The 16,203-nt window shown below is 41.6% G+C and overlaps 1 protein-coding gene across 1 annotated transcript; it reads right to left on the reverse strand.

Annotated features, from left to right (window-relative positions):
- Window positions 1-5,404: 5,404 nt before the first annotated feature.
- LOC311148496 (transcription factor Maf-like) lies at window positions 5,405-7,952 on the reverse strand (the record flags this gene model as incomplete). The annotated part of the gene is made up of 4 exons (XM_084185477.1): window positions 5,405-5,551; window positions 5,754-5,972; window positions 6,957-7,220; window positions 7,329-7,952. The coding sequence occupies 4 exons, from the start codon at window positions 7,950-7,952 to the stop codon at window positions 5,405-5,407; spliced, it is 1,254 nt and encodes a 417-aa protein (XP_084041603.1).
- Between the last annotated feature and the right edge of the window lie 8,251 nt (window positions 7,953-16,203).

Below are 16,203 nucleotides of genomic sequence, written 5' to 3' on the forward strand. Positions count from 1 at the left end.
ACCTCACATAACTGCACTCACAGTGGGCTAAATTGTCATGATCAGTGGTTTCAAGTTTGTATCCGTAAATTTTTTAGGAGCTGATCATAACGAAAAATAGAATACTTCTGCATTTCCCGCTGTGTTAACGCATTGCAAAAAGGCTCAGGATAACTCCTCCTGATGAAGTTGGGTAGCTGATATTCAGAGTTTAAATAGCCAAATTGATTAGTCACAGGAATAAGGCCTGTTTTACAAACAGTGGGCCTACCACATGGACAGGCGTACTTAAAATTCCATTGCGGACCGACATGGTAGGCTTTATTTGTGTTTTACAAATGGTAGGCCTACCACATAGATGGGCATTCCTAAAATTATATTTCAGGTGACACTGTAGCCTATAGGCCTACTTCAGTAAGCACGGACTGACGCGGATGCCTTTTTTGTACAGTTGAAGTCGGAAGTTTACATACACTTAGGTTGGAGTCATTAAAACTAGTTTTTCAACCACTCCACCAATTTCTTGTTAACAAACTATAGTTTTGGCAAGTCGGTTAGGACATCTACTTTGTGCATGACACACGTTATTTTTCCAACAATTGTATACACTTATTTCACTTATAATTAACTGTATCACAATTCCAGTGGGTCAGAAGTTTACATACACTAGGTTGATTGTGCCTTTAAACAGCTTGGAAAATTCCAGGAAATGATGTCATGGCTTTAGAAGCTTCTGATAGGCTAATTGACATCATTTGAGTCAATTGGAGGTGTACCTGGGGATGTATTTCAAGGCCTACCTTCAAACTCAGTGCCTCTTTGCTTGACATCGTGGGAAAATCAAAAGAAATCAGCCAATTGTAGACCTCCACAAGTCTGGTTCATCCTTGGGAGCAATTACCAAACGGCTGAAGGTTCCATGTTCATCTGTACAAACAATAGTACGCAAGTATAAACACCATGGGACCACACAGCTGGAAGGACATGTGTTCTTTCTCCTAGAGATGATCGTACTTTGGTGTGAAAAGTGCAAATCAATCCCAGAACAACAGCAAAGGACCTTGTGAAGATGCTGGAGGAAACAGGTACAAAAGTATCTATATCCACAATAAAACAAGTCCTATATCGACATAACCTGAAAGGCCGCTCAGCAAGGAAGAAGCCGCTGCTCCAAAACCGCCATAAAAAATCCAGACTACGGTTTGCAACTGCACATGGGGACAAAGATTGTACTTTTTGGAGAAATGTCCTCTGGTCTGATGAAACAAAAATAGAACTGTTTGGCCATAATGACCATCGTTATGTTTGGAGGAAAAAGGAGGTCTCTTGCAAGCCGAAGAACACCATCCCAACTGTGAAGCACGGGGGTGGCAGCATCATGCTGTGGGGGTGCTTTGCTGCAGGAGGGACTGGTGCACTTCACAAAATACATGGCATCACGTGGAAGGAAAATTATGTGGATATATTGAAGCAACATCTCAAGACATCAGTCAGGAAGTTAAAGCTTGGTTGCAAATGGATCTTCCAAATGGACAATGACCCCAAGCATCCTTCCAAAGTTGTGGCAAAATGGCTTAAGGACAACAAAGTCAAGGTATTGGAGTGGCCATCACAAAGCCCTGACCTCAATCCTATAGAAAATGTGTGGGCAGAACTGAAAAAGTGTGTACGAGCAAGGAGGCCTACAAACTTGACTCAGTTACACCAGCTCTGTCAGGAGGAATGGGACAAAACCTATTGTGGGAAGCTTGTGGAAGGCTACCCGAAACGTTTGACCCAAGTTAAACAATTTAAAGGCAATGCTACCAAATACTAATTGAGTGTATGTAATCTTCTGACCCACTGAGAATGTGATGAAAGAAATAAAAGCTGAAATAAATCATTCTCTCTACTATTATTCTGACATTTCACATTCTTAAAATAAAGTGGTGATCCTAACTGACCTAAAACAGGGAATTTTTACTAGGATTAAATGTCAGGAATTGTGAAAAACTGAGTTTAAATGTATTTGACTAAGGTGTATGTAAACTTCCGACTTCAACTGTATATCTTTTTTTTGTTCCTATCCGGACTGGACGTCTTTTTTGTGTGCAGACTTCTATGTTTAGTTCAGATTTTATCCGGTCTGGACCAGCCTTTATTTGGCCCAAACATAGATTTCTATAAATTACGTATTTTCAACTTTAATTCAGAAACGAAAATGAACCTAACTTCAATGTCTGTAAAAATGAGTATTTTAGATGTCTTTTCAATGTCATTTTGCTTACTAGGACTATTCTAGTAGGGGTGGCATTTAAAAAAATCTCGCCTAGGGTGGCAGAATAGCCAGGACTGGGGGGAGGATTCTTGAAATGTAACATCCAATCAAATATTCGCTCCCAGCGAACCATTCAAACCTTTTTGCAATACAAAATTCTCCAGACCTCCAAGGGAGGCATGACAGCGAAGTGATTTTGGATGTATGGCAATGCGAGACTACTATTAAGCTAACATGGAATTGTTTTAAGGTGGTCATACCAAGGATAATTTAGATATTTGATTTAGAATTTTAGGACCCCTGTAGGTATAAATAAATATATATGAAAATGATTTGGCCTTACTGGTATTAGCCCACAGAAACGCATCGAATAACAGATTCATACATGGAAAAACCAATAGTCAAAAATGTAATCAAAAGGAAGTATGTTTTGAAGTGTCTGTCTTATATCTGAAAAGCTATATAAAAAGCTAATATTTCAGCACAGTACCGAGTTACCTTCAGATGAGTCCCATGACACTTGTGGGGGTCATATAGCATGTTCATGAGAGTCTCATCTTTCCATAGATGGGTCATATTAATTTGTTGGCCAAACCGTTCGGACGCTACAGACGTTTTCGTGAGAAGACCAATTTTCGAGGTGTCTCCTGATCTGCTGTAGCTCTGCCCCCTTCCACCGCAGATGCGGAAGGCCGACATTGGCGGATGCCGTGGATTGAGACGCAGCCCATGCAAAAAAAACATATCGCTAGCTTAAACAGATAGAGAAATTATTGTGGAGAAATTATTGTTATATTATTATTTTTTATAATTTTTATATTACTTTTTTTGCAATGCCCAACTCATGAGGCCTCTTGATGATGTGAGGCCTGAGGCAATTGCCTCTTCGGCCTAATGGTAAGTCCACCAGTGCTAGCGTCTTTTTCCCATCTCTCTCTATCACGCTGTCTGTAAAGATAATTTTACAGAGGGAAAAAAACACATTTACAATTTTCACCTCAAATATTTGCTAGCTGAGATTGTACGAATGTGAATTCATTTACGCATCACTGTAAACTGTGTGTATTCTAACATATGTGTTGTGTGCCTGCCTGAATGTGAGTGTGAGTGGCTGTGTGTAACTGTGAGTGGGGTGAGTGTTCATGTAACTCTGTGTACGTCCTCTCCACACAATGCTACAATGGACTCCGGCATTGAGCAGTCAGGGCGCTATTATAGCCCTAATCCTTTCCCTATTATACAGGCCAGAGAGAGAGCGAGAGACACAGAGAGGGAGGCAGGGCCGAGGGTGAGGTCATCCCAAACAGTGCTCAGCCAGGGTCACTGCCTCTCTATAGAGGGACACAGAATGACAGAGAGATAGAGGGAGAGAGAGATGGAAGAGGGGAGGAGGTAAATAGAACAGGTCTACAGGAGATTGGAAAAGTGGGAGGGACAGAGAAGGGACAGAGTGAGGGATTACTAGGTGTTTAAAGCACAAATGAAACGGAGACAAAGAGAGAAATTCTGAGAAATAGTGGGAAAAAAACAAAGCTACCAAGGATGGTAAAAATATTGTCTTTATTTCATAGGAAACCACACTACAATAGGAGCAAAAGCCATGATGGCAATAATGATTGGAATCATACTATTGAAAATAATCAAAATTTTTTGATTTATCCTGCTTAGAAATAAAGGTTCACACTAAGCTTGTAGAAATTGTAAACCAGTAAAATGTAAATAGTAAGAATTGGTACATAAATAAACAATGAATAAATACTGTGAATAAATAAGTGAATAAATAAAACAGATAAATCAATTAATTAACCTACACCTAGCCAAAACAAATAGCTCTAATGTAGCTACCCTGGTAACATTTCATGAGATGTCTCTGAATGTCTGCATTTTCTTGCATTTCACCCCAGTCTTTAAGAATCCACAGTGTCCAGCTCTGTGGTGCTTGTTGCATTATGGTTGTCGCTCTCTTACAAAAGTGTTTTCAGCACACCCTAGATTGTAATATTAAAGTTTAAAGACAATACAGTCACACAGATCATTTTGCACTCTGTTGCTTTTTTGTGGATTTTCTTTGTACAGACCAATTTGACCACAATAACTAAATCAACCACAGTCTCTTGCTTCACGTCTTAGTGGGTAAACTGATCTCTTGGGAGATCCGTTCATCCTCTTGAAACGAAACACCAATCACAGATAGCACACTGCAAATATTCTTCATTGTCATTATGACAAAACGTTTTTTTTTCAACAAGCAAAGTATGGATTCGTTTGCATTCTTTTTCGAAATGCATCTATTCTATACATGAGTGTATCTCTTTATTCATTTAGCACAACCACAATAATACTCGCAGGAAAATGATCCTTGTACATTCTTTTTCTATGATTATTCATCTTTAAAATGTGATAGTGAGTAACAAGTCTTGGTGAGCAGAAACATATTGGTAGGCAACTGTGAAATATTAGCTGGTGATTACAACTGCATGTCATGGACACTTGAAGATCATCCTACACCACCACACATCCTGTACCACTGCACTACTCAGACCTTTGGGTTTCCAATGAGCCCAGGTAACCTACACCATCACACTGTGTTGGGTGTTGTCAGTGTGTTGTCAGGGCATGGATTCAACCCAACCATTGTCTGGACATCAGTTCCATCTTTTCATGTGTTGTGCTTGAAAGAAATGTGCATAGATCGGTTGATAGGGGCGATGAATGATACAATGGAGCTGTTTATTGAAGACAAGCCCTTGGTTTCACATTGCTCAGTCTGAGGATGACCTGTGTCCTTTATGCCCTGATTTCACCAGTGCAGGATGCATCCTGAAAATGTCTCATTGAGTCTTTGTGCTATAATGAACGTCACAGTGATATCAAAACTGAAATTTTCACCATTAGTCCTGTTTATGAAGAAATATAGGGCCTGATTCTAACCGTTAGTTAACAGTCAAGTACCACCTAATTGCTCAGCGGGCTAATTTCACAGTCATATAGGGCCTAGTCCTAACCCCACTACCCGCCTGCCAACCTTCACACACGCACACACACACCAAACCCTTCCTCCCTTCCTCCCCAAGTCTGATTACTCAGTGACGGCCTTATTTAGGCTGACCTCCTCTTACACACCGCTCTCATCCCTCACTTTTTCTGTCCTCCTCCCTGGGTATATCCTCAGAGGAAGTAATCAGGGGGTGGTGAGGGGGAGTTGTTGGCGCGGGTAGGTGGAGCCTTGTTTGTACTGATGAGCTTCTCATAGCGAGCCTTGTAGGCGTCCCTTTCTCTCAGCACCCGAGAGAGCTCACACTGTAGTTGTTCCAACTGATTAGAGAGACAGACAGAAAAGAGACAGACAGGAGAGAGACAGACAGGAGAGAGACAGACAGGCGAGAGACAGACAGGAGAGAGACAGACAGGAGAGAGACAGACAGTAGAGAGACAGAGGGATTAGAGAGTTCTTAGAGCTTTTATTTTGGAGTTGTTGACAGTGGTGTGTTGTTGTTATTGTGTGTGTGTGTCCTACCTGTTGTGTGAGGACGTGTTTCTCGGACTCCAGTGCGTGGCGGTGCTGCAAACGTTTGTAGCGACAGGACTGGGCGTAGCCTCGATTCTTTAGCGTACGACGTTTCTGCTTGAGCCGCACCACCTCGTCCTTACTGACGCCACGCAGGTGTCTGTTCAGCTCCCGCACCGACAGGCTTACCAGCTGCTCGTCTGAGAAACGCTCATCCACCCCACCACACTGCACACACAGAGAGAGGTAGAGAGACATGGTTACTTCAAATATTGACATGAATTACAGTTGTGGAGAGGACTTTAAACATTTTGACTGATTTACAATTATATATAGTAGGAAATATGATGGAGCTAGTATAGTGTACTAGTTATAAGTAGGCCTATAATACTGATACGAGATTACAGTCTGCCCGTCTATTTAAGAATGATTATGTGATTGTTTGTGTGTGTCTGAGTTGTGCATATGTGTGATGAGAATGTGCCTAACTGTTTGTGTCAGGGGGGACATTTTGGCAGCACATGTCCATAATCTGTCAGGTAATCTGACTGAGTGTGAGTGACAGTAATCAGGATTATACACGGCAATAATAGCAGATATTATCAGAAGCTCACACTGTGCTTCACATACTGTACATAGAGATTTTCTCAGACACCTGGATGGGGAATGCAGCTATAGAACAGTATTGAACTTTCCATATACAGCAGCACTAGCAGCCCCACACACAGCTCCGTTAACTCTAGCACAGCCAGGGGAGACCATGGAGTTATTGATGTAGCCTAGTAAACGTTAGCTTTAACACAGGTCATTTATCAATGTTGATGTATTACAAGTACATGCATCTATTAAAAAGAAGAACAATTTCTCCATTTATTACATTTACTTCAATATTCTGCACTTGCCTGCAGGACAAATAATGCAATTTTTAAACAAGGAAGGTCTTTAGTCAAACTCATTGTCATCTCAGTGTCGAGGCATGTTTTCTATACTTATAGCAGGTACATGGCATGCACCCATAATCATGTTCTAATTGTTTTTAATCCCAACCCCTTACAGCATGATCCCTCTATCACCTCTCCCTCCCCTCTCCCATATGCTCCTGCTCCAACCAGTACTGTGCTATTGTTGCTAGCCTTCCCCCAGTGACACTTATCTCAGTTATTCTACCATCTTTTGTTTCATACTGTCATGCCCCCTGACCCCATTCATTACTTGGAGGTGATGATGATGGTGATGATGATGGCCATGCATGGGGTGGTGATGATGATGATGGTGATGAAGTCGGCCAGAGGGGCTCTGGGGTTGTGGGTAGGTTGCTGAGGAAGGGTTGGTGTTAGGGAGTGATTGGGGGCCAGAGGAGAGGTAGAGGAGTGGACGATGGCACATATCTGTCCCCTTGGAGCAGGAGATGTCACCTCCACTGTCACTTCCTGAATCCCCAAGGTTACTGCTGGAACTCTGGGAAAGCACTGGGAACTGAGAGAGAGAAATAGAAACACTAATTATAGTCTATATATGTTATTACGAACCCACTATCAAAAGTGAATAACAACATCCTTAGACAAGTTGGACAGTGTTACATACCTGCGAGCTAACAGCTGCAGCAGCTGAGTTCAGTAGAGCCTCCACTGCGTCCTCACAGCCCAGGAAGCTGCCAACTGGCCCCCTCTCTCTGTCTCCCCGATCTGGCCCTCCTCCCAAGGCCCCCAACAGGGATGCAGGCCCCCCCGCCTCCCCTCCAAACTGCTGCTGCAGCGCTGCCAGCCAGATCAGGTCCTCCAAAGAGGCAGGGTTAGGACCCTGGGCACCCCCATGGGAGGGGCTACCCTCCACATTCCCCTGAGAGCCAGAACTGATGCCAGAGGTGTAGCTGTTTGAGATGGACAGGGGGAAGGAGATGGAGGAGGAGGAAGAGGAGAGGGAGGAGGAGGCTGAGGGAGGTGGATGGGCATCGCTCAGCGTTGGAGAGGGGGGCAGGGAGTTGTATGGGCTGGAGCTGAGGCTGGAGTCCTGGGGAGGGTGGTTGGTATAGGGGCCGGGGGAACTGGAGGGTTCGAGGGGGAGGCCGGACTTGGGGAACGTACAGGAGGGAGGAAGAGGAGGACTGTCAGGCTTCACCTCAAACTTGAGGAGGTCAAAGTCATTGAGGTACTCCATGGCCAGTGGACTGGGGGGGAGGGAGGGCATGGGGAGAGAGGGAGACGACATGGCCACGGCTTTGGGAACAGACTGAGTTTGTCCGTGTGTCGGGGTTGAGTGTTAATCCACCTCTCTATTTTAGTGCAGCAGCAGTCCATACACAACAACAGGCTTGATGCCTCCAGTCTCTCAGACAGCCCTGGTGTCCAGTTATAGACTGACTGACGACTGTCCTCTGTGGAAAAAACAGTCTTCCTGTGTCCTTGTGTGTTTCTTCTTGGTCCTGTCAGAGAGAGAGCAAATGGCATAGATGATTGTTCTCTCACAGTTGGTGCAAAGTCATCTCTATGTGTTAGGTAGACAGGAACTGAGGTCAAGATAACATCAAGAGGACAGAGAAGATTACAGGATGTGGGAAACAAACACAAGAACAACAATCTGGCCATAGACGGAAGAACAGAATTGAACACTTCATACTGCCAATTACCTCTTCACCAGACCTCTTTCTATATGTCTTACAATTTGTCAGCATGTAGAAGTAATAAACTAGTTACAAAACAATTATAGCAACTTTCCAGAAAGTAGAGAAATCAGGACTCTCACCCTGTGCACTCAATTAAGTGATTTTACAGCAGTATGTTAGGTAGTGCTATTCTCCAGTGTGAGTATGTGTCCAATGGTCTGTTTGTATGTTGAAGTATTAAGCGACTAATCCTCAACAGATCCCCATTGTCTCCCATACACACACACACGCACACACTGATATAGGTGTGCATGCTCATGTTAGGCCCCGCACACACAAATCAACATGATTTGGATATTCCTATATCAACCTGTGCTACATCTACCCACTGATACCAATTATATATTTTTTATAGAAATTCGTCTTCTTACATTCTTGCCTTACTATATAACTAACACTCCTCTTATATGCCAGTAGTAAACATGCTATTAAGCAGCTAAGACTAATCTCTGATATAGGCTTTATCAAACAATAGAGATAGGTATACCCATATTATACACCGAAGACTTTGTTGTTTTGACACCATGTGTAACATCACATGACTGGAATTGTGTGATGCTGAAGTAATTGACCATAGTCAAATCCCACTAATCTTTTTCACTGTGTCTTGCTGTCTGTCATTTCAATGCTATCTGAATTTCGAGGACAAACCAGCAAACACAGTGCACTCTAGATCAGGGTTTCCCAAACTCGGTCCTGGGGCCACCCCTGGGTGCACTTTTCTTTTTGCCCTATCACTACACAGCTGATTAACATAACCAACTCATCATCAAGCTTTGATTATTGTAATCAGCTGTGTGGTTCTAGGGCAAAAACCAAATCGTGCACCCAGGGGTGGCCCCAGGACCAAGTCTGGGACACCCTGCTCTAGATAATGAACTGCAATAGAATATAACTTCTACCCCATCTCATAGCTTCAGAATGTTCTTAATTGAAAGACATATAATTCATTTCATAACATAACCAGTCAAAGTACATTTCACTTTTTCAAAAAGCATTCACTAGCATTAGCATTCCCAATAACAGAGGAGATTTCCAAGCCCATGAGATGTAGGGCTCTTTTCAATCCGTATCGCTGAAGTTCCACATTACAGTACATTTTAATATAAAATGATGGGGGCGATGAAACAATGGAAGCCCCATTCATTTTCAATGGAGGGATGCGAAGTGGGCGGGGGGACCGTTGAGCGACGCGAGCATTGGCGAGGGAGCTTGAACAAAGCCGAACCAAATTGGGGAAAGCTGAACTCTATGCAAATACTACGCGATGTCGCGGCGCTATTAACCAATCAAAGCTCACTATAGCTTCAAGCCCCTGCTGAATTGTCTGTTTATACCTAGCAGTACCTAGCATGCTTGTTAGCTTGCTAGCACCCACATGAGGGCAAAGCTAGCGTGGCAAGGCAAAATACATGTGCTAGTTAAGAAGGCCTGTTACAGCGTGATTTACATTTAAAGGCAATGTTCCTGCGTTAGCGGAGACTGCATTCACGGTAAACGCTGCATTTGTCGGCTGAATCCGTAATTACCTTAAAATGTCTGTTGCGCAATCTGTGTCGCTTCAATGATACAGATTGAATAGTGTCTTAAATCCGATACAATTCATAAAAATGGTTTCAAAGCTAAGGTTGCAACTGAATGAAGACCTGTAACTTTTCTCTGCTGTTTTATTCCTTAAGGGAAGTTGAACTAAGAAACACTTATACAGTGCAGATAATTTATCTGAATATTTTATAAATAAATATTAATTACAAACAACAAACAGACTTACATCAGGAGACAGCAAAGGCATTCCCCAACATTCACTGAACATCAAAATATATTAAACTCATACAGAGATGCTCGATCTTTCTAGATTTCTTTTCATGTTAGAACATTTTGAAACTTAAACTGTTGTCTAATTACCACAAAACAAATACATAAACAAACTGAAAATCTGTCTGATCATGTACAAGTGCCTATTTCTAAAAACAGTACTATACTTTTTCATAAAAAACATTTGAAATAGGATTCAGGAACAACAACCACAAAATGTATAGGACACCATCACCCACTATTTCTACAACAAATAATTAGGAACAGCACTGATTATATTGATGATAAACATCATCATTAATGTCAAATTAATAATGAAAACCCATGTCAGACAGATGTTTCTACTGGTTCCACTTCAATGCTCAACACATTAATTGTACCCCCTGATGTCCCTAATGAACCGTGACAGAGAGAGAGCAAACTGTGATGGGGCGCCGCAGAGGCCTCAATCTGGCTTCGGCCCAGAGTAGCGGGAGAGAGAACCAACAGAAAGAAAGAGAGACATGGGGAAAGAGAGAGAAAAAAGTAGAATAGAACTAGGGAAAGATAAAGCCCCAAAAGAGAGACTGATGAGAGGGAATGAGAAAAGGACGTGTAGAGATGGACAGGTTGAAAATAAATTCTTACCGTAGGTCATAGATTGGATGATAGGTTTGGAGGTCCTCTCACCATTTTCCCCACAACAGTGACTAAACTGAATGAGTGATTTACAGACAACGCGTACACAGAGAGAGCGAAAAAAAGAGAGAGAGAGTGTGTGTGCGCATGTGAGTGTGTATGGTACTCTGTCACTGAATATCACTGCTCCCTCCCTCTCCTCTCTGTTGCAAATCCCTCTCTCCCTCACTTCGTCACGCTCCCCTCTTCTCTCTCACCCTTATAAACCATTCTCTAAAGCCATGGATCTCTGCAATCATGGTTCAAATTCTCTCTCTCTCTCTCTCTCTCTCTCTCTCTCTCTCTCTCTCTCTCTCTCTCTCTCTCTCTCTCTCTCTCTCTCTCTCTCTCTCTCTCTACACATGCGCGCACACACACACACACACGTTTATTCTACTATCCTTGTGCGGACTAAGCAATTGATTCCCATTCAAAATCCTATTTTCCCTAACCTGTAAACCTAACCCTAACCCTAAACTTAACCCCTAACCCCTAACCCTAATTCTAACCCTAACCCTAAGCCTAAAATAGCCTTTTTCCTTGTGGGGACCGGCGAAATTTCCCCACTTATCCGAATTTTCCTTGTTTTACTATCATTGTGAGGACTTCTGGTCCCCACAAGGATAGTAAAACCAAACACACGCTCACACGCACACACACACACACAGACACACACACACACACACACACACATAGACACATATTAAACCCATCAGGTTGTCACATGCCAGATCATATTGTAAACTATGCTAAGAGTAAGGTGGTCACAACACAAGGAGTGTGCACATCCGGGCACTACGTCACGATGTCACCTTATTAATGCTTTCTTATCAATGTGTCATTTAAGTGAGTTCATTCTCATTCATTTTTTATCTGATATCTGGGGAAGGGACTATGAAGCTATTTGGTCGTTCTTGAATTACAGTGGCATTTGGGCATGGCATTTTGGAAAAAATTAATTTCATTTTCATATATCTTTTTTTATTTAAATCTATTTGGGTACATCTTCCCATTCTAAATCAACTAATATTGTAGCTTAATGACTTTAACCCTCCCGTTGTCCTAGGGTCAAAATGACCCGCCACTGTGTTGAACCAACTTTATTTAATTTTTATATTTTTGGGATCATTTGTGAGAAGGAGGCAGTGAGACTTTAAAGAAAGTATCAACGGGAGGGTTTTAAATAATAATTACCATTATGATAACATTGTGCCACCAGAAGGAGTAGTAACACCAATGATTGTAACACCAATAGGTCAATTATAAATTAGGATTTTCTGAAATGAAAGCCAGAAATTCTCAAATCTAAGGTCATCAATCCTTTAAAATTAATTTACTAAAGTGATATGATTAATCATGCTCATAATGTTATTTCCCTTCATTTTAAATTTGCTAACACCAAGTGACACTTTGGATTTAGACATACAAACTTAAATGTATGACATACTAAAAGGGTGTGATTAACTAATAATTGTATTTAATATAGACCTCTCCCCAATAACAGTTTCCCACTGGAGAGAATGCTCAAGGTCCTTGTATATCTTTGTATTTAGTGATTTTCAAGGCAGTTACACCAATACATAAAACTGTGGGACACATATTATACTAGTAAAAAAAGTAGGTATTTTAATAGCCTTCTTTGTTTTTATTGATCCATACAATATATTAAATACTTTTGTTCACTCTCTAGCATTTAAAATAATAGATAGATATTTCTAAATAACAAAAACATGTCGCTATAACTCTACACATCACTACTGGGACAAGCCAATTTGCTTACCCTAAGCACTTTAAACAATGCATAAACATACCGTTTTGCAGTATAAAGGACTTGAAAAATGTTTTGTCATTGATAAACAGTTCAATATAAACAAAAACATATGTGATGTGTAACTATTTGTAATTTTAAAGTGTTTCAAAGGCAAGGGACGCAAATGCCATCTCAATTCAAGAACGAACCTATCGGATTATCATAAAATGCGGTTTTGTGGAGTAAATGCAGTAGGGGGAAATAACGTAAATTCTCTTCAAATAATTATTTGACTTTCTACATGAAATAATCAACTCAAAGTTACCAAAGGCACTGGCAAGTGATATAAAAATATCTGGGCATGATCCATGTCTTTGTTCTTCGCCTGTCCCTGCCCTATGTCCCCTCACACCCTCTTGTCTCTTGGTATTAGCCTCAGAAACAGTGTAATCTCAGTTTTCTTTACCGCTTTGAAATTCATCAAGCGGAGAAACGCATAACAAGCATTTTTTAATGATCCTCTAAAGCTAAACTTGTTCATCCGGAGTCTGTGTCTTAATAACGTCTCGTTAAGGAATCAGTCAGTTAATATTGTCTGCTGAAATCTGATCTGGAGGGTAAACAAAACCAATACATACTGAGACAGGCATGCACACACAGACACCCACACACAAAAACTAAAGGACACGCAAACATTTATTTTTATCTAGGCCATGTTATTTAACTCTATCCAACACAAACATTAAATGATGTTGTCTATTAATCAATCAGATATTGGGCCTTGTGGTGAAAGTACAGCCACCAGAGACAATCCTACTAGAGACAATCCTCTTCCTCTATCTCTCCCTCACTATCTCCCGTCATCTATGTTTCCGGGGGGAAAGCTTAGTGGTTAAACCAACAGGGCCTCCCATGAGTCTGATGGACAAAGAGAGGTACAGAGGAACTTACCTCATTCTTCATGCCAAATACAGATGCAAGATCTTAATTTGATCACTATTTTGTTGCTAAGAATTGTTCTGCACAGCAGGAAATGCAAACTTGTAGTGTACTCATCAACATAACTCAGACATCACAACTCACGTACTGTATAATACCACGTACACAAACCCCAATAGCTGACTCTGTTTCAGCCCATAACCAACCTACATATATCTTTCTCTCCTTTGTAATATCCCTTGTTCTGAGCACTTTCATCTGAACAGTAATACTTGCATCATGATTCAGCAGACCCCCATCCATCCCAGCTCTACTCCAGCAGTGCTTGGAAAGAGTGATGCTATCAATTTTCTCTATTCCTTCAGCTGATTCAAAACATTGTGCTACCATTCAGATGCTCCGATTCCTCACCTCCAGGCAGTCTACCGCAGCAATGGTTGGATACAGTGATTTATCATCAATAAGTCAGCCAGCTATCCTTAAATAACCTCATATTTTATGAATGTATGAAGAGATTTAAATGGTAACTGACTCAATACTCCCAACAACCCATATAACATTTTCCCATTTTTAACCGGAAAATGTAGGGCTATATCTGCATGTTTATCAATGTCAGCTGGCTAACTTTCAGAGGGGATGCTGCTACACCCCTCTGAAATTATGATAGCAAAGTTTTTCTTTAGAGCCACTTATGGTTTCTCTATTGAGTCACTGAAAATTGAGCAGTCTGAGCTGCTATCCACACGAGTAACTGTAATAATCATACTCTGTTCGGCATATACAGTTTTGAGTGTAATATGTATAATATGTATTTCACTGCTCTTTGTGTCGTGTGGTTGAGCAGAGGGCCAGGCTTCGGCCATGGGCAATAATTAGCCACACGAGCAGATTGCTCTTCCTGCCACAGAGCCAGTAACGCACCCCAACCCCTCAGCACAGCGCTGACCCCACAGTCACCCCAGTTTGTTTACCCTAATACGATAAAACAGCTCCTGTCCTGGGTCAAAGGGTCAAAAGAATAGTAGAGAAAATGGAGAATGGAGGAGAGGGACCTGAGGGAGTAAAAGAGCGACCTGGCCTGTTTTTGAGCAGGGCAGGGCACTGACTGAGACAGATGGTGTGAGGTTATGGTCTGGAGGGACCCTCTAACTCCCCCTGATCCCACAGATACATGTCCTAATCCTGACTAACTCTGTTACACGCAGCAGGCTTACACGTCTCACCTCATAAGGGGGCCCCTCCCTCACAGGATCTTTCTCCACTCTCTCACCTCCCATGCTCGCAGTATAGCCTGACCCATTCTTCTGCTTATTTTAGACATGGAAATGACTGTTTATTATTATTTATTATGCCTCTGTTATGCCGTTATTATGTATTTTTCTCAGTCCATCCCTCTCCTACTATATCCTGTGCCCATAACAATATTGAAGAAAACATTGTACTGGAAAACGACGCACAGGAAACACAGGTAAATGTCAGGTACACAGTCAGATAATGTTCTACCACAAATAATTAATGGTTTCCCTTTAGTTTTTGCAATTTGTTCTCCTCTTCTAGTTCTTTATTTTCTGAAAATGTATCACCAATTATTCACTGATGCAACAGTTGTTTATCGTCCATCTCCATCCCTCCCCTGTGTGTCTGTGTCTAATCTCAGTATTATTGTAAAAGTGATCTAATCCACCACTTCAACTGTTAAGCTCCACTGTATCTTGCCAATTTAAGCCTCCCTCCTTCACTCCCACACCCATCCCTCCCCTTTTCTCACAGACAGTATTATGGGTAGATTCCAATTATGATGAATCGATTTCACCCCACTTCTTAGACGTGAGAGTTACCAATGCTTAAAAAGGTTCTGCATTGTGCCAGTACCATGACTGAGCTGTCTGGCATCAGTTTGAACAGCTGTCTGTGTGTTTACTTGTTTACTTCATGAGTGAGGTCTCGTTGTGAGTGGGATTATCAGGCTAGTCAATGGATTAGAGAGCTGATTCTGCTTCTGTAACTGGTGTCAGATTAACAGATACCCACGCTTTAATAAAGCGTCTTTAATGTAGACATAAGCTGTCAGTAGCCCCATCCCCCTCCCCAATGACTATTGCTTCACCCCCCTACCTGAAGTGTCGATACCCCACACAGATCAATGGTTATTTACCACAGTCCAATGTTAATCACGTTTGACATGTTTTAACATATTTTCTATTAGATGTGTAGGCTCATAATTTCATTTCTCTTGATTCTAAAATGTCCCTACAATTAATTTCTGAATATCCGTACCTGGTCTATGGACCGTAGTGAAATACTGTGTGTATTCATCACAGATGAGCTACTGTGTGCTGCAACTCACCTTTTCCAATTTTTTTGCCATGGCAACCACTCTTCATTTTAATTCGCATACTTGCAGATAACAGCAATTACTGTACCACAAATGACCATTAGTTCCACCTGAATATATGAATGACCCTAGCCGACCATCTCCTCCCAGGAGAATTCTATGTGCCAGTTAGAGAATGGCTCTGGATCTTAATGAGTACAACCTTTCACCAGTATACAGAAGGCTACAGGGATGGATCTGAACAGCCACACAAACATAGGCCTTAAAAATACTAATCTGAATAGACAAAAACACAGACACA

Source organism: Coregonus lavaretus (genome assembly GCF_964263955.1).
Source record: "Coregonus lavaretus genome assembly, chromosome: 21".
Taxonomy (NCBI): domain Eukaryota; kingdom Metazoa; phylum Chordata; class Actinopteri; order Salmoniformes; family Salmonidae; genus Coregonus; species Coregonus lavaretus.